Below are 19762 nucleotides of genomic sequence, written 5' to 3' on the forward strand. Positions count from 1 at the left end.
CTGCAGATGCTGGAGAATTCCAAGATAATCAAATGTGAGGCTGGATGAACACAGCAGGCCAAGCAGCATCTCAGGAGCACAAAAGCTGACGTTTCGGGCCTAGACCCTTCATCAGAGAGGGGGATGGGGAGAGGGAGCTGGAATAAATAGGGAGAGAGGGGGAGGCGGACCGAAGATGGACAGTAAAGAAGATAGGTGGAGAGAGTAAAGGTGGGGACGTAGGGAGGGGATAGGTCAGTCCAGGGAAGACGGACAGGTCAAGGAGGTGGGATGAGGTTAGTAGGTAGCTGGGGGTGCGGCTTGGTGTGGCAGGAAGGGATGGGTGAGAGGAAGAACCGGTTAGGTAGGCAGAGACAGGTTGGACTGGTTGTGTGGTGCAGTGGGGGGAGGGGACGAACTAGGCTGGTTGAGGGATGCAGTAGGGGAAGGGGAGATTTTGAAACTGGTGAAGTCCACATTGATACCATATGGCTGCAGGGTTCCCAGGCGGAATATGAGTTGCTGTTCCCTCAACCTTCGGGTGGCATCATTGTGGCAGTGCAGGAGGCCCATGATGGACATGTCATCTAGAGAATGGGAGGGGGATTGGAAATGGTTTGCGACTGGGAGGTGCAGTTGTTTGTTGCGAACTGAGCGGAGGTGTTCTGCAAAGCGGTCCCCAATCTGATTTTTCAGGTTATGGTAGAAACACTCCAGAATTCAATGGTGACCATGACAAAATCCTTTCCAGGGTAGACTCGACTGCAGCGGTTCAGTTTAACGTTTTACCTCTGTAATCCAGCGATTTCGAGATGTGGTATTTGCAAGCTGTCTACTAAATGACTAAAATCTAGTTTTCATGAGCCACAATTTTTTTTTGATTTTATAACTGTCGTTCCCATTTCAACGTCAGTGCTGCAAGGCCTAAACAATGAACGAACCACATTCTAGCTGCAAGCTCAAACCAACTGAATACTATTTTAGGAGGTCAACATTATTGAACCTACAACTTTGCAGTTTGACTCAGCATTGTAACTAGGACCACTGAGTCAGAACATTGCACTTTCATGCCCTATAGAACTTCAAGCTGCATTCCAATGCAGTATGAGTGGATATCATGCAATGTCAAATGTGCTGTATTTTGAGTGATGTTAAATTGAGGTCCGAGGGGCTTACTCGGTGGGTGAAAGAAGAAGAGGATTTGAAGAAGAGGATTGTGTTACTGGGTTCTTAACAAAAACATACCAAAAACGGACTATAATTTGTAATCCAAATGAAGGGTTTTTTTAAAATTAAACAATAACAAGGTTTGGGGAGAGCTCTTCACACACATCTAATCCAGCAAACAAAAGTTTTTGGACTACTTTATCACATATTAACTTCCATCACTTTTTGTAGTAATATACTGACCGTACAAAGCCAGTCATTAAGAGTGCTCCATATTTTGGGGACTATTTGACTCCTTTCAATTTTAGATTGGCAGCTGTTGGAAAATCAGATCTTCTACAAAAACAATATTTTCCAACGATAATGACGGGTAGAATTTTAGCATATGTAACACCCAGTATGTTTTAATTACTGTTGGAACTGGTTGGCACTCACAACCTGACAGTATCAATGCTTATTTTTCACAAGTGCTTAGCATGTGAAAAAGGTGTCTGTTGAACTTCAGAGACAGTAGGGAAATCTGTTGCTGATCAGTATATGGAAAGGAATGAAAGCACTGTATGAGGACTTAGGATGCTAAACAAACAAAAGAGAGATCTGTATAATGACCTTCATGAGCATAAAATGACTTAAAGTTATTAAGTACTTTCAAAGTGTGGACACTGCTGTAATGAAGAAAACACAGCAGCAACCAACTTGGGTCTAACAACAACTTGATAATCATGATAATGTTGCTATATGTTTAAAACATATGTTTGAAGGTGGAAAGAGCAGGAAAAGTGAGTAAATTTGGTGAAGCTTCCTTTAAAAAAAAGGCACAGTGGTTAGCACTGCTGCCTCACAGCACCAGGGACCCAGGTTCGATTCTAGCCTCAGGTCTCTGTGTGGAGTTTGCACATTCTCCCCTTGTCTGTGTGGGTTTTCTCTGGTGGTCCGGTTTCCTCCCACGGTCCAAAGATGTGCAGGTTAGGTGGATTGGCCGTGCTAAATTGCCCATAGTGTTAAGGGATGTGTAGCTTAGGTGGGTTATAGTGAGATGGGTCTGGGTGGGGTGCACTGAGGTTCAGTGTGGACTGGTTGGGCCGAAGGGCCTGTTTCCACACTGTAGGGATTCTAAAAACAAAACAAAACAAACTGCAGATGCAGAAGATATGAAATGAAAACAGAAATTGTTGGAGAAACTCAGCAGATTATGCAGCATCTGTGGTTAGAAAGCACAGTTAATGTTTGAGTCCAGAGATCCATCTTCAGATTTTCTTTCTCTCCACAGGTTAAATAATATGTTTATTTTCAATCGTGCTCATTTGACTTTTCTTTTTCCATCTCCCACTTCCTTGTATTAATTTGAAATATCTCTCAATTTGTTTCCACCTAACACTTATGTACTCTAGAACATTTTTTTTCTACCTCCTTGCTGGAACGTGAGCATCACTGGCAAGGCCAGGATCTGTTGACCATTTCGAATTGTCCTTGAGAAGGTGATGGTGAGCAACTGCTGACGTCTATGGGGTGTAGGTGCACTATAGTCTTGCTGGGATGGGAGTTCCAGGATTTTAACATAGCAAGAGTGATGTTATAATTCCAACTCAGGATGGCAAGAAGTTTGGAGGTGAATTTACACGTTATGGCATTCATATGAATCTGTTATCTGTGTCTAATTAAGTGGTAGATGACATAGATTTGGAAGGGGTCTTGGTGAGTTGCTGAAGCACATCTTTGATATGGAACACACTGCTGACACATTGCAGAAATGTGCAGGGTCTTAAATTCTAACATGGTAGATGGAATAATGATCAAGTGACCTGATTTGTCCTGGATGCTGTTGATGTTTTTAAGTATTGTTAGAGCATTTTGAGTGTTGTTGGAGCTGCACAAATGCAGGTGAGGGGAAGCGATGGCCTAGTAGTATTATTGTTGGACACTTAATTCAGAAACTAATGTTATAGTGTCATACAGTAGAGTAATACAGCGTAGAAACAGGCACTTTGGCCCAAATTGGTCCATGCTGACCATTGTGACTACTCAGCTAGTTCCAATTGCTTGCATTTGGTCCATATTCCTCTAAACACTTCCCCTCCATGTACCTATCCAAATGTTTTTTAAATGTTACAATTGAACCTGCCTCCACCACTTTCTCTGGCAGCCCATTCTCTATACACACCACTCTCTATGTGAGGATGTTGCCCCTCAGGTCCTTCTTCAGCCTTTCCCCTCTCACCTTAAACCTAGTTTTCAATACCCCATCCCTGGGAAAAAAGACTATGTGCATTCATCTTATCAATGCCTCTAATGATTTTTCATACCTCAATAAGATCAGCCTTCATTTTCCTACGTTCCAAGGAATAAAGTCCTATCCTGGCCAACCTCTCCTACCAGTCATGGCAACATCCTCATAAATCTTCTTTGCACACTTTCCAGTTTAACTTGTCTTTCTTACAACAGGGTGATCAAAACTGTGCACAATATTCCAAGTGCGGCCTCACCAACGGCTTATACATTTGTAACACAATCTCCCAATTCCAAATTTCAGTGCATGAATGATGAAGGCCAGCATGCCAAATGCATTCTTCACCACCCTGTCCACGTGTGACACCGCTTTCAATGATCTATGTACTTCTACACGTTGGTCCCTCTGTTCCACAACACACCTCAGGATCTTACTATTTACTGTACAAGTCCTACCTTGATTTAACTTTCCAAAGTGCAACACCTCACTCTTATTTATATTGAATTGCATTTGCCAATTCTCAGTCCACTTCCTCATCTAATCAAGATCCCTCTGTAATTTTTGATAACCTTCCTTGCTATTAATGATACCTACTAATTTTATACCATCTGCAAACTTACTAATCATGCCTTGTACATTCACATCCAGATCACTTATGTAAATAACAAATAACAAAGGCCCCCACACCCTGTGGCATACCGCTAGTCACAGGCCTCTTGTCTGAGAAATAACCTTCAACCATCACCCTCCTTCCTACCATCAAGCCAGTTTTGAATCCAATTAGCTGGCTCTCCCTGGATCCCATGCAACCTAACCTTCATGACTATCCTGCCATGCAGGACCTTGTCAAAGGCCATACTGAAGTCCATATAGACAACATCTACTACCCTACCGTCATCTATCTTCTTGGTTACCTCTTCGAAGCACTCTAAAAGATTTGTCAGACATGACTTCCCATGCAAACATCCATGCTGACTATACATAATCAGACTTGATTATCCAAATGTTGGTTGATCTTGTCCCTCAGTATCTTCTCCCAATAACTTGCCTACCACTGATGTCAAGCTCACTGACCTGTAGCTCCTTGGCTTGTCTTTGCTACTTCCTTAAACAATGGAACAACATTGGCCAGCCTCCAGTCTTCCTGAACTTCACCAGTGGCTAAGGTTGAAGCAAAAATCTCTGCAAGGCCCTCTGCAATTTCTTCTTTAGCCTCCCACAACATCTGAGGATGGACTTTATCAGGCCAAGGAGATTTAGCCACCTTAATGTGTTCTAAGCCTGCAAACACCTCCTCTCTGGTCATTTTTATGCTGTCCAAAACACCTCCACTTGTTTCCTTTATTTCCTCCTCGGTAAACACTGAGGAGAAACATTCATTAAAAATCTCCCCCATCTCCTGTGGCTCTACACATAGATGGCTATGCTGATCTTAAGAGGACCTATTCTCTCCTGAGCCACTCTTTCACTCATAATATAGCTATAAAGCGTCTTTGGATTACCTTTAACTTTATCTGCCAGATCCATCTCATACCCTCTTTTTGTTCTTCTGATTTCCCTCTTAAGTGTGCTCCTACACTTTTAAAGTCATATAGGGATTCACTTGAGCGCAATAGCTTAAACCCAAAGTACACTTGCTTCTTTTACCTGACCACAGCTTCAATGTTCCTCATCAGCCAGGGATCCCTCGCCTGCCAGTTTTTGCTTTCACCCCAACAGGGACATACACTGCCTGGACTCTTGATATCACACTTTTAAAAGCCAGCTATTTGGCAGTCGTTCTTTTTCCTTCAAACAGACTCACCCAATCGACTGCATCTAGATCCTGCCTAATAGCCACAAAATTGGCCCTGCTGGAGTTTAGCACCTTAACCTGTGGACCTGTCCTATCATTTTCTTCAACTATGTTAAAATTAAGAGGGTCATGGTCACTGGACCCAAAGTCTCTCTGACTGGCACTTCAGTCACTTGCCTGACCTTGTTTCCTAAGAGGACGTCCAGTGTTGCACTCTCCTGATTAGGGCCCTCTATATTTTGATTTAGGAAACTTTCTTGGACACATTTGAGAAATTCCGCCCTGTCCGGGCCCTTTACGCCCTGGGTGGTCCAGTCAATATAGGGGAAATTAAAATCTCTAACCAATACTATTCTGTTATTCCTACAGATATCTGCTATCTCTCTACACATCTGCCCCTCTAATACCCACTGACTATTTAAGAGTCTATAATACCGTCTCAACAGAGCGACCATCCCCTTCATGTTTCTAAGTTCTAACCATATGGCCTCATTTGATGATCCCCTTAACAACAGTGCTTAGAGAATATATTCTTATGTCCGCCCTTATCAAAAGGGCAAATCCCCCTCCTCGGTTACTTGTACTTGCCTGTAGCTTCTTTATCCTGGAACATTGAGCTGCCAGTCCTGCCCTCTCTCAGTCACGTTTCTGTTATGGCTACAATATCCCAATCCCCAGAGCCAATCCATGCTGTGAGCTCATCTGCCTTACCAGTCAGGCCTTGTGTGTTGAAGTAAATGCACTTTAAACCAGAAGTCTTCTCCCTCCCTTTACTATGCTGCAGCTATCCTGAATAGTAAACTTGCTCTTCTTGGCTAATGTATCTTCCCTCGACTTCTCGATAGCCCCTCTCTTATTCAGAGTCCCACACCCCCGCCAAACTAGTTTAAACCCTCCTGGGTAACACGAACAAATCTCCCCGCAAGGATATCAGATTCCCTCCAGTTCAAGTGCAACCCATCCCTCTTGTACAGGTCATCTTGGCGCCAGGTTCTCTCTAACCTGCAAAACAGTTGTGATGACTATGGCGATGTCTCCCAGATTTCTGCTGTGATGATTCTCATTCACCCTCTAACTTACTCATTGCTGTTTTGGTGACCGGGTTCGAATCCTGCCACAGCAGATGATGGAATTTGAATTCAAACTTTAAAAAAATCTGGAATTAAGAATCTACTGATAACAATGAAACCATTATTGATTGATGGAAAATCTGGTTCACTACTGCCCTTCAGTGAAGAGAATCTGCCATTCTCACCTGGTCTGGCCTACACGTGACTTCAGACCTACAACAACGTGGCTGGCTCTCAGATGCCCTCTGAAATGGCTTGGCAAGCCATTCAGTTGTACCAATTGCTGCAGTCTCAAAGAAATGAAACCGGATGGATCATGGGCTGCACGGTGGCTCAGTAGTTAGCCCTGCGACCTCACAGCACCAGGGACCCGGGTTCGATTCCAGTCTCGGGCGACTGTCTGTGTGGAATTTGCACGTTCTTCCCCTGTCTGTGTGGGTTTCCTCCGGGTGCTCCAGTTTCCTCCCACAGTCCAAAGATGTGCAGGCTAGATGGATCAGCCATGCTAAATTGCCCATAGTGTTCAGGGATGCGTGGGTTATAGGGGGACGGGTCTGGGTGGTATGCTTCAAGGGGCGGTGTGTACTTGTTGGGCCGAAGGGCCTGTTTCCACACTTCAGGGAATCTAATCTAATATAATCTGGCATCGACCTCGGCACCGGAAAAGACAATGGCAATAATGGTCCCGTCCACCGTGCAAAGTTCTTCTTACTTAAGTCTGGGGGCAAGTGCCAAAATTGAGACAGCTGTCTCACAAATCAGTCAAGCAAGAGCTTGACATAGTCCTACTCATAATCATAACTGACAGACAATGTGCATTCAATTATGCATCTGTAGAAGATGGTGAGGGTCCCTACGGACATGCCAAATTTCCCGAGCTGTCTAAGGAAGAAGAGGTATTGTTGTGCCTGCTTGACCGTCGCATCTATGTGGAAAGTCCAAGGCATTTTGTCAGTTATCATCATTCTGAAGAACTTGATGCTCTCCACCATCTCAACCTCAGTTCCATTGTTGTAGTTGGAGGCGAGTCCTCTTCCTTGCCATTCTGAAGCCAATGATCTGTTCATTTAGTTTAACTGACATTGAGATAGAGGTTTTTCTCATTGCACCAAGTCACCAAGCCATTCATCTCTTCTGTATTTTGACTCGTCGTTGTTAGATATCCATCCTACTACAATAGTGTCGTCAGTGAACTTGTCGATGGCATTCATTTTGAAATTTGGCAACACAGTTGTGAGAATACAGGGAGTACAGTAGTTGGCTGAGGACATATCCTTGAGTGGTTCCAGTGTTGAGTGTCATTGTGGAGAAGGCACAGTTACCTATCTTCACTGATTGAGAGCTAAGAGTCAAAATGCTGAATTGCAGAAGCCAGAGCCAAGACCAAGGTTTCGGAGTTTTGAGATCAGTCTGGAGGGGATAATGGTGTTGAAGGCAGAGCTGCAGTCAATGAGTAGGAACCTGACATGCAGTAAGTGTCCTTGTTGTCCAGATGTTCTAGGGATGAGTGCATGGCTGGGGATATGGTGTCCGCTGAGGACTTGTTATTCAGTAGGAAAATTGTATGGGATTGAGGCGGGCTGGGACATTAGAGTTGATGTGAGCCATGACCAGCTCTCGAAGCACTTCATGATTATTGAGGTCAGAGTCACTGGGCAGTGGTCATTAAGGCACAGTGCATGTGCTTTCTTAGGTACTGGGATGATGGTGGTCTTCTTGAAACAGGTGGGGACTTTGGCTTGTAGTAATGAGAAGTTGAAGATATTGGTGAATGGTTCTGCTAGTTGGTCCACACAGGAACTACTCTCAATCATCAGTGAAATGATGGAAGGTGTCATCAATAGCGCTAATACATAATCAGCAATAACCTATTCAGTGGTGCACAGTTTGGGCTCTGCCAGGGCTACTCAGCTCCTAACCTCATCACAACATTAGTTCAAGCATGGATAAAAGAACTGAATTCCTAAAGCAAGTTAAGAGTGACAGCCCTTAACACCAAGGCTTCATTCAAGTGAGTGTGGTATCAAGAATCTCTAGTAAAATGGGAATCAATGGGTTTTAGCAGCAAACTCTCTGGTGGTTAGACTCATACCCAGCACATTGGAAGATGGTCATGGTTATTGGAAGTCAATCATCTCAGCTCCAGGACATTTCTGTTCCTCAGGATAGTGTCCTAGGCTCAACCATCTTCAATTGTTTCATCAATGATCTTCCCTCCATCAAAAGGTCAGAAATTGGGATGTTCACTGATGATTACATCATTTGTGACCCCTCAGATACTGAAGCAATCCATGTTCATTTGCAACAAATCTGGATAATATCCAGGCTTGGGCTGACAATTGGCAAGTAACACTCGCATCATACAAACACCAGGTTATGACCATCACCAATAAGCAACAATCTAACAACCACCCCTGGACATTCAATGGTGTTACCATCACTGAATACCCCCACTATCAACATCCTGGAGGTTATCATTGACCAGAAATTCTACTGGACTGGGCACACAAACAGAGTGGCTAAAAGACTAGGTCAGAGGCTAGGAATACTGCAGGGAGTAACTCCTGAGTCCCCGAATCCTTCCATCATCTACCAGGCACAAGTCAGGAGTGTGTTAGAATACTCTCCAATTGCCTTGATGAGTTCACACCCAACCGCACTCAAGAAGGTCAACATCATCCAAGACAAAGCAGCCCTCTTGATTGGCACTACATCCACAAGTGCACACTCCCTCCACCACTGATGCTCGGTAGCAGCAGTTGCTATTGAAACTATCTCCAAGATGCAATGCAGAAATTCACCAAAGAGCCTCAGATGGAGCCTTCCAAATCCAAAACTACTTCCGTCTAGAAGGACAAGGGCAGCAGGTACATGGAAACACTACAACTTTCAAGCTGTCCTCCAAGCCACTCATCTTCCTAACTTAGAACTATATCACCCATTCCTTCACTGTTGCCGGGTCAAAATCCTGGAGTTCCCTCTGTCATGGCATTGTTGGGCAACCCACTGCAGGTGAGCTGCAGCGATTCATGATGGCAGCTCACCACTACCTTCTCAATAGCAACTAGGGTAGTCATTAAATACTGGCTGGCTAGCCAGCAATACCCACATCCCTCAAATGAATAAGAAAAAAGTATTTCATCATACTTCTGACTTCTGCCTTGCAGGTGATGGGCAAGCTTTGGGGAGTCAGGAAGTGAGTTATTCACCACAGAATTCCAAGCCTCTGACCTGCTGAAAACGAGGAATGGAAAAAAAAGGCAAGGAAAATGAGAACGGTCGGACTTGCTGAGGATATCCGGTATTTTCTGTTTTCCTTTAAATTAAAATGTAAATTTTCGAAAAGCTCGGGTTCTACCAACTGCAATTGTCTACCGTCCTGCTTGTAATTCGTTCGTTGCGTTATACCCATGTGACCTTCTCCGTGCAAGTTTGTGGTTGGGTTTTGTTGCAGTACATAGTGCGTTTTTGGTTTTGAACTTGGCGCCTAAGGTTCTCGCGTTGTCGGAGTCTAGTTCACATGACGGCGGTGGCAGAGAAGGAGGAGCACAGCGTGAATCTGGAATGTGGTGGTGGAGGAGGAGGCGGCGGTAGCGGCAGCGGCGACAATGTAGCGGCTGAAATCAGATTGTACCCCTTAAGGCTTGAGAGCGGAGAATCCTCACTAGCACAGATCCCGGCCCCAGACGAACAGTCACCACCGTGTCCTCGACCCGACTCCAACACTCAGCAGCCGGAGGAGGAGCGCCTTACAACGCTTATAAGATGTGATAAGATGACACAGGAGAAGAAAAGAACGCGCCGCACTGACATGCTGACCAAAAATATCATGAAAGATCCGAGTGCAGTAAGTCGTCTAGGTTTTTTGTTTAAAGAAGACTGTGCGATGCTGTTTTCTAATAATGTCGAAAAAAAGACAAGGTTGGCTAGTTCAGCTACTGCGGCCTGCTGCAGAGAAGTTTTTCGCGTAGTCTTTTTGGGAAATACAACATTTTGCAACAATTTATGATTCATGGCTGACGAGATGTATCGCTTCAGTTTTCCCCCACGCCCACCATTTGTTTTACATCTCGTTGCGAGAATTTGGCTGAGCGAAGTGTTCGTAGTGGATTTCTTTTAAGTTTCAGAGACTAGGTTCAGATGTTTCTTTCAAGAAAACGAAACAAATTACGTTTTCATTTCCGGCTGGATGTTGACAAGTTGTACCAACATCCAACGGCCATATATATCAGTTTAACTGCCTTTGGAACACGTGTTCAAGAGCTCTTGATTATGCTCAGTATCTATTACCTAATGGGAAACGTTACTGTCATATTTCAATCAATATTTCTAAAACACATCACTTCATTTTTAATGTACATATTATCTTAGTACAGTGTCTGGCGATTTTGGGTTTACGGGCAACTTTTGAAAATGCTAAGACAAATACAAATAGACGATGTGTATGATGAGGTTAGTAGCATCGTTTTACCTGAATAACAGACACCTATAAATGAAGCTACTCGGGTTGTAATGTCCGGTGAAGCTGCCATCTTTTAAAGCGCGCAGGAGGCCTTTATCGGAGATAATAGGAACTGCAGATGCTGGAGAATCCGAGATAACAAGGTGTGGAGTTAGATGAATACAGCACGGCGAGCCGGAAAGCTGACGTTTTGGGCCTAGACCTTTCATGATGACACACCTTGTTATCCAGACGCTTTTATGCTGTTCTGTCGTCCCTTGCAAATTACAAGGATTAAATGTGGTCAAATAAAAGTGCAATAAAGTTAGACCGTCTCTTATGGATGTATTTTGAATTAAATTTCTCAACTGCTTTTTAACTGTACAATGACGTTATCCTGAGTTCAGATTGTTTATCTTTCTTAAAACGTCCCGTATGATTTTCTGATTTGTGTGGTAGTATTTTTGGGCTTAAACAGGGGGAAGTTTTGGCTTCTTGAGTAACTATAACTTGTTATCAAAAATCTTGAACGTAAAAAAGACATCCAGTCCTTTTTACTCATGGATGATAGGCATGGTTTGAGAAATTGAAACAAAGCAGACTAAAGCAGATTTTGAAAGTGCCTAATTGAATTACAATTTTATTTTTATTAATGGTATCATTATGGTGGACTATTTAGGAATCATGATACCATAAGATGTAGGAGATAATGGGAACTGCAGATGCTGGAGAATCCAAGATGACAAAGTGTGGAGCTGGATGAACACAGCACGTCAAGCAGCATCTTAGGAGCACAAAAGCTGACGTTTCAGGCCTAGACCCTTCCTGAAACGTCAGCTTTTGTGCTCCTAAGATGCTGCTTGGCCTTCTGTGTTCATCCAACTCCACACTTGGTTACCATAAGATATAGGAGCAGATTTAGGCCCATCGAGCCTGCTCTGCCATTCGATCATGACTGATATGTTTCTGAAGATAACAAAGTGTGGGACTGGATGAACACAGTAGGCTAAGCAGCATCTTAGGAGCGCAAAAAGCTGACATTTCGGGCCTAGACCCTTCATCTTTCTGATGAAGGGTCTAGGCCCGAAATGTCAGCTTTTTACACTCCCAAGATGCTGCTTGTCCTGCTGTGTTCATCCAGCCCCACGCTTAATTATCTTGGATTCTCCAGCATCTGCAGTTCCCATTATCTAAGTTTCTGAACATCATTCTCCTGCCTTCTCCCTATAATCCTTAATCCCTAAACTAATCAAGGACCTATCTATCTCTGTCTCAAATGACTTGGCCTCATTGGCTATATGTGATGCAAAAATCAAAGAATTACATACCTGCACCCAAGACCCTACTATTAATTGTATAAGTCCTACCCTTGTTTATTGTACCAAAATGCAAAACCTTTCATTTACTCAGATTTGAACTCCATGTGCTGTTTTTTCAGCACGTTGTGACCCGTTTGATCAAGATCCCAAAATAATCTTAGAAAACCTTCAGTGTCTACTGTGCCACCAATTTTGGTGTCACCTGCAAACTGACTAACCGTGTGTTCTATATCTTCATCCAAATCATTTATATAAATGACAAACAAAAGAGGACCCAGAACTGATCCCTGTGGAACACCACTGGTGTCAGACCTCTGGTCTGAAAAGCATACTGACTCTGTCTCCTGTGTTTAAGCCAATTATGTATCCAATTGGCAAGCTCACCCTGAATCCAATGTGACCAAAATTTATTAATTAGTCTACCATGTGCACACTTGTCAAGGCTTTGCTAAAATCGAAGTAAATAACATCTACTGCACTGCCATTAGCAATCTTTTTGGTAATTTCCTCAGTCAAGTTTGTGGAAAATGATTTTCCTCACATAAAACTGTGCTGACTATCCCTAATCCGTTTTTGCCTCTCTAAATGTCCATGAATCCCATCTTTTATAAACAAGAATAGTTATAAGTAAATATAAACTGTTGGCATATAACACTACTAACTAAAACTCTCTAATCCTCTTTTGAACTTCTCCTTAACACATACAGACATGCTATTTTATTGTTGGGTGTAGGAAAGACTGGAAAGTCAGTTCCATGGTCTTTGCTTCCCAATTTCAATGTTGAGATAATTCTGCTTTGGCCAGGTCCTTGGTGTTCATTTGCCTTCCACAAAAAGCTGGTTTGTAAGAGGTGCAGAGCAACTGATTCACTTTGAAAATTTCTCTGATTTTATTAATTCAAAAGTCAAAGCTCACAGCACCTGCAGCAGATAGAACTAGTTTTCATCAAATTTAGTTTTTTTTCAATAGCTGTGAACGTGCAGCACCTGGAGGTGCGAACAACAGCAAATCCTTCTATGCATTTTTTTTGTGTCTCTGACATATTTCCAGTTCAAACCTGCACAGTTAGCTGAGGACCAATCAACTTCACTTACCAATAGCTCCCGATCATCTGCGCATTGCGGGATTCCTTAGTAACAAAGGTATCAAGTTACTTGCTGGAAAGTTACACAGACTTCATGGTAAATTGCTGTACTGAAAAAAGGTTATTTCTCCTTGCAGTCCAGTTTTTAAAGACATGATAAAAATACATTCTTGTGAAATGCATCGATTAAACTTTACATGATTGAAATAATTTTTTTTAAACAAATTCATTGTTATTGATTGTATAATTTGTATCTAATCTCATCATTGTGTCAGTTAGGGAAAATCTTGCATTATGTCATGCAGCGTTTTGTACTGCAGTGTATTTTTTTAAAAAATGCCCCAGCAATGCTCAAGTAATTGGAATTCAGCAGTTTTAAAATGATGTATAAAAACAAAGTTGCTAGAAGAGCTCAGCAAGTCTGGCAGCATCTGTGAAGGAAAAAACAGAGTTGACGTTTCAGGTCTGGTGACCCTTCCTCAGAACATGCATCCACAGTTCTTTTGGTTTTTATTAAAGTGATGTACCTTTGTGCCATAGGCTACAAAGTGGAGCTTACAGATGCTGCAATAACTATATTCATATCTGCTGAACTAAAAGGGAGGGAACTTGAAATGAAAAGCATTTTCAGATTAGGAGAGGTGAATCACCTCTCCTCTCTGGTTGTCAACGAGAAAGATGTGAGTACTTCTAGCGCATTAAAATGTAGTTGTGTACTGTATCAGTAAGTGGCCAATTACAAAGTTTTCTTGAGTGAAAGAGCAATTTTTATTGTCTGTTTGGCTTGGGCAACTATGGTTATGTGTGGAAATTCCTAGAGACATGGTTCTCCACCCATACTTCAATCAACAATTGGCCCCACATACAAACCCATTCAAATCAAAACCAGAAATGACAATATACTCAATGGACTGTTCAGTATAAATTCCAAGCGGAGTAGAATAACATTGCTTCATCGGAGGCTCCACTGATGATGCCACCTAGCATGGTGATGAAATGTCTGAACAAAAACAGGTCAGCTCGGCGAGCAAGTCAACAACCTCACCCGCAAACCGAGCTACAGATCTTTGCCAAAGCTTTAAATTATCAAATTTGATGTGGCGGTGTCAGTGTTGGACTGGGATGGACAAGGCCGAAAGTCATATGACACCAGGTTATAGTCCAACAGGTTAATTTGTAATCACAAGCTTTCGAAGCACTGTTACTAGTCAGGTGAAATGAAGAGAGTACCCAAGAACAGATTTTATAATCAGAGATCTACAGATCATGCAAATAGTGAGAGTGGAGTGCCAACAAACCAAATAATAAAAACTGAAAAGACTGTGGATGCTGTAAATGGGGGGGGGGTGGGCGGAAAACAAGTTTTTGGGAAGATGTCAGTTTATAGGCAGAAAATAGGAAGGGCGATGGGGTAGGGAGTAAACAATGGGATAGAGCCCAAAGAGAGAGCCGAGTAGTTGGATAGAAGCGATCTGACTGGAAGGGTGAATAGTTGTTAATGGGGACCGTTAGTAAGTAAGTAATCGGTGGTGTGTAATGGCAGACGATGTGATTACAAGGCCTAGTATATGGTGTAGAGAGCTAAGACATGGGAGCATTTAGTCCCCAAAATTATTGAACTCAGCATTGAGTATGGAGGGCTGCAGAGTTCCCAAGCAGAAAATGAGGTGCTTGTTCTTCATCTTGCATTGAACTTGGCTGGAACACTGTAGTAAGCCAGAAACATGGGTGTTGGCCAGGGAGTAAGGTGCTGTGTTGAAGTGGCAGGCAACAAGTAGCTCAGGGTCTTTTTTGTGAGCAGAACGTAGATGTTCTGTGACGTGGTCGTCCAGCCTATGCTTCGTTTCCCAAATGTAGAGAAGACAACTTTGTGAGCAGCAAATGCAGTAGCCAAATAATAGGCCTCTGCAGATGATCAACTGTAAGACAGTGTGAGTGAAGTGTCAACAGCTGAATAACCAGTAGAGAATGGCCTATAATCCAATTAATTGAGACCGAGAGATAATTACAAAAAAATTAAAAATAATATGGTGCTGGGGACAAACCAAAAATCTGGAATAACACGTTAGGTATAAAAGTCACACAACATAAGGGCTAACCAAAGTCACAAGTAATCAAAAACTATACAAACTAACTAAGGTAGAGCGATCACAACAAGCAATCAAGGTGATGGTGCCAAAACAGGACAGTAAGGAAGATTTTGCAGAACAGTATGGTGGGATTACACGTGATGCGACAAACCCAAGATCATGGTTGAGGCCAAATTCACAAGTATGGAACTTGGCTATCAGTTTCTGTTCAGCAGTTCTATGTTGCTGTCCATCTGGAAGGCCGTCATAGACACTTACCTGAAGGTCAAAGGCTGAATGTCCTTGACTGCTGAAGTGTTCCCTGACTGGAAGGGAACATTCCTTACTGGTGGTTGTAACTGTGGGAGGTAATGAGATTGTAATAGACATCAGTGGCCAGCCTATCTGCAGAAATGGGAATACTGATGTTGTGGAAGGTAAGCGAGCCAGATGCACCAGGTGAAGATAAGAGCAGGTTGAAATCAGAATTGAAATTATTAGTTTTCCAAGTCCAAATGGGAGAGGGAAGCAGGCCTCATGGCATTACCCAGCATCCGTGAAAGGTTTGTGAGGAGAGACTTGAGTAGGACAAGAACAAGGAATGTTCCTCATACCTCGCAAAAAAAAAGACGTAACTTGGGCCCACATGCGTAACCTTTTGATCTATAGAACGTGAGATAAATTAAAGGCGGCTTTGTTCCAAGTAAAGGCAAGTTCAGCCAGGAGGAGGACGGTAGTGGTGGATCGGGATGGCTCAGGCCTTCTTTCTAAGAAGAATTGGAGACTCCTGAGACCATTCTGATTGGAAGTGGATGTATAAAGGGATTACACATCCGTGGTGAAGCGGAGGTGGCTGATACTGTGAGCGGGAAATTCTGAAATGGATGTAAAGCAGTCGAAGAATCATAGAAGCTTTGAAAACTCTTCTACTTCGTGATTACGTGATCTATCATGTTAGCTATGTCCAGTTCTTGGGTATTTTTGCTTTTTCTTGGAAGTAAGGAAATAGAGTGAAAACATTGAAATAACCAGAGCACTGAAAAAAAAATCAGCAGATAGGACAGCATGAATGGAGAAAGAAACAGAAGTAACGTTTCGAGTCCGGTACGATTCTTCAGAATTCTGAAGTTTGATCTAAAGATCTGAACAACTCTGTCTAGTTCTAAAGAAGAATCATGCCAGACTTAAAAGATTAACTCTGTTTCTCTCTCCACAGTTCCTGTCATACCTGCTGAGTTTTTCCAGCATTCTGTGTTTGTTTTAGATTTTCAGCATCTGTAGTGTTTTGCCTTTATTCAAGTGAAAATATTGACATGGGATTTACGTAACTGATACTAGCAGTGTGCTTTGCCTTCCAGAAGTACGTAGTGATTGTTGTGGATGTGGTGCCGTAATTTTCCATCTGGTAAAATGAATAGATCAAATTTTGTATGAAGTTAACTGAGGTTTCCTAAAATATGCTCCTGATTACTTAAATTCTATTTGGAAGTGAGTGCTTACAAAACTAGGTTGTGAGTGCAGTATATCTAATTGTAGCTGTTGCTGAGTTCAAACTTTTAAGGTTTGAACTTTTCGTCCGAGTTGAACCACTTTGAAAGAAAAGTTTGTCGTATTTTAGAGCTGTGAGCTTTAAAGGCCTTTGGCAACTCAACATATGTTTTCATGTTTACAGTGTATTAAGCATTTTGCGGAAAGAGATAGTTTGCTTATAAAAGCTGTTGGAATTATTTTCCCTTCTGAAGTTCCACTGCTTTTAAGTGTTGTTTGGAATTTATTTGAAGTATTGTGGTTCTACTCGCCCCACTATAGGAAGCACCTACGTACTCTCAAGGGTGTGTAAATTCACCAGAATGAACCGAGACTTCAAGGAGTCACATTTATAAGGGCATGTCACACAAACTAGGCTTGTTCTCCTCTCACTGTAGGAGATTGAGGTGACCTAGCTGTCATGTCCGGTAGCCTAGTAAAAGTAAAACTTTTTCCTCCAATGAATAGTACAGAACAGTGGGAATTGGGCCTTTAAAATATATGTAATCTTATGCAGTAAATACTTTTAATATGGGAGCATAACCTTGGAATATGAGTTTGGCCTTTTGAGGCAGAATCAGGAAGTAAATCTTCATGTAAAAAGTGACTTTTAAAAAGAAAAGTTCTCTTCTCTTTCTTGCCTTTTTTCCTGTGTCTCTGAAGATGTACAGAGTTCATACACTGCAAATTTCAAGACTGAGATTGATAGTATTTTGTCAGGCAAAAGGTGCCTTGATGGACCCAAGGTATGTAAATTGAGTTAAGATACCAGATCAACTTTGATCTAATTTAGTGGCTGGATATTTGTGTCTGAATTTTTTTTTTATCATTTGTTTTGCTCTCAGTCAGCATACAACACAGTTATGTGACGTGCCTCCCTGTGCTTCCAAATCAACATGCGTCATTTCCAATCTCAGTGAAGTAATTAACTATTGCCCATGAGAGATCATATGGTTCTTCCCTCTGTTGAAGCACAAGAGACAAAGCTTTTGGAGCATCACTCTGCATCAACTACCTAAACTGGTGTGAAGACTAAACCCCTGTACTTGGTACCTATGCATGAGCTATGTAGCTAACTGACCTCTGGTCCAGTGCCAGTGAACTATTCCATTTGTGGCTAGTCTGCTCAGTTTTACAGAATGCATGGCAACAATTTGTCAAGCTTGATTTCAGAGAATGATAAGAGTTTTACAGTATAGAAGGATGCTATTTGGCACAATTGTGTGAACTTGTTCCAAAAGAGGTAACTAGCTAGTCCCGTTCCGCAACCCTATTTCTGTAGTCCTCTAAATCTCGCTGTCAAATACATATCCAGCTGTTTTTTGAAACTTCCTAGAGAGTCTGCCTCCACCACTCTTCCCAGACAGTGCATTCCAAATCCTGACCACTAAGTTTTTTTTTAAAAAAAACTCTTTATCTTCCTGTTAGCTGTCTTGTTGACAATTTTGAAATTGTGACCCCTACTTACTGGCATACGAACTATGGAAAACGGACTATACTTCTTTACGTTGTCAAAATTGTTCATAACGTATTCTATCCTTGTACTCTATGGCACTGAGATAATCAAGCACAGCAATACCCTGGGAGCATGATTGTTTCCAAGCTGCAAACCATCCTGACTTGAGTATTTGAGTTTTCATGTTTGGATCATAATTTTGGCATTCTCTGCTTAATGCCCTAAGGGAGCATCCATGTCTTGAGGACTGCAGTGATGTAAAAGTAATACCTATCCTCTGTGGACATTTGGAGATGGGCAATTATTGCAATATTTCCAGTGTTACCACTATTGTGAACCAATTCTTAAAACTATGGTTCTTTAAAATGTGGATAACTTTCCAGGTGTTATGTATCCAGCCTAGATATTTAAGTACAAAGATGCATTGTATTATTCACTTGCTTTTATAATTCAATAACTCGATGCCTTCTCTTGTTCACTGAGCTCAGTGCAGAATTTGCGCATTCTCTATGTCTGCGTGGGTTTGCCCCAGATGCCCCAGTTTCCTCTGTGCAGTTTAGATGGATTGGCTATGCTAAATTGCACATAGTGTTCAGGTATGTGCAGAAGTAGCCATGTGAAATGCGGAAATTTAGTGATGGGGGCGATGAGGAGGTGGTGGCTTGGGTCTGGGTGGGATGCTTTTCAGAGAGTCTGTGTGGACTCCGTGGGCCAAATGGCCTTCTTCCACATTGTAGAGATTCTACGAAACAGTCTGACTGTCTTATCTTTCTGGGAATTGACTTGCATTGCCGTATATTTGAACCTAACTGGGAATGTGGCATCAGGATTCTTTTGTAACTAGAACTGAACTTTTGTCTCTCTTTCACTTAAGATGAGCCAAATGCTTCAAAGATAGAGCCAGCAACATTTTGATATTATGGGGCTTGATAGACTTGGATCAACAGCTTTATTTCATTGTAAGGTGAACATGCGGAGTAGCCCGGAATTAAAGCAGTACACCTTTATTGGTGTGTAATAATACAAAATTAAGAACATTCCATCTTTTCTCATCGACTGAATTGTCTTACCTAATTTCTATCTTTTCTCAAATGCATCATATCTTTTTGTCTCAAGAAAACCTTTTGAGAACTTTCTCTTCAAAATCTGAATCCATCTCTTTTTGAGAAACAAAGCAATTCAACCCTTTGAGCCTGCTGTGCCCTATGATCACGGCTAATCATCCACCTCATTACCCTGTTCCCACCATCTTCCCATGCTCTCTGATCCCTTTAGCCGTAAGAACTATATCTAACTCCTTCTTGAAAACATTCAATGATTAATATCAGTTACTTTCTGTGGCAGAGAATTCCATGGGCTCACCACTCTCTGGGTGAAAAAATGTCTCTCCATCTGTCCTAAAATAGCTTACCAGTATCCTTACACTGTGACTTCTGATTCTGGACTCCCCAGGCATCAGGGACATACTTCCTGCATTTACGGTGTTTGGAAATTTGTAGGTTTCTGAGATCCCACCTCCATTCTAGTGATTATACTCCTAACTGATCCAGTTTCTGTTCATGTGAGTTCTGACATTCCAAGAATCAGTTTGGTAAGCTTTGTTGTACTCCTTCCATAGCCAAGATGT

General features: G+C 42.2%; 2 protein-coding genes across 3 annotated transcripts in view; one reads left to right on the forward strand and one right to left on the reverse strand.

Moving 5' to 3' along the window:
* zmp:0000001301 (uncharacterized) overlaps positions 1–10861 on the reverse strand; it is a 146025-nt gene extending 135164 nt beyond the window's left edge. The window contains exon 1 of the mRNA XM_059645010.1: positions 10710–10861. The gene's annotated coding sequence lies outside the window, so the exon portion shown is untranslated. The remainder of the gene's footprint in view (positions 1–10709) is intronic.
* The window catches only part of mfsd14ba (major facilitator superfamily domain containing 14Ba), an 80727-nt gene continuing 70702 nt past the window's right edge, over positions 9738–19762 (forward strand). Inside the window, exon 1 of one of the 2 annotated variants that reach the window (XM_059644610.1) lies at positions 9738–10085. In XM_059644610.1, coding sequence (XP_059500593.1) covers positions 9759–10085 — 327 coding nt within the window. In that variant the 5' untranslated portion in view covers positions 9738–9758. The remainder of the gene's footprint in view (positions 10086–19762) is intronic. The other variant, XM_048527466.2, reaches the window with a different exon arrangement.

This window comes from Stegostoma tigrinum, chromosome 3 (genome assembly GCF_030684315.1).
Source record: "Stegostoma tigrinum isolate sSteTig4 chromosome 3, sSteTig4.hap1, whole genome shotgun sequence".
Lineage (NCBI taxonomy): Eukaryota > Metazoa > Chordata > Chondrichthyes > Orectolobiformes > Stegostomatidae > Stegostoma > Stegostoma tigrinum.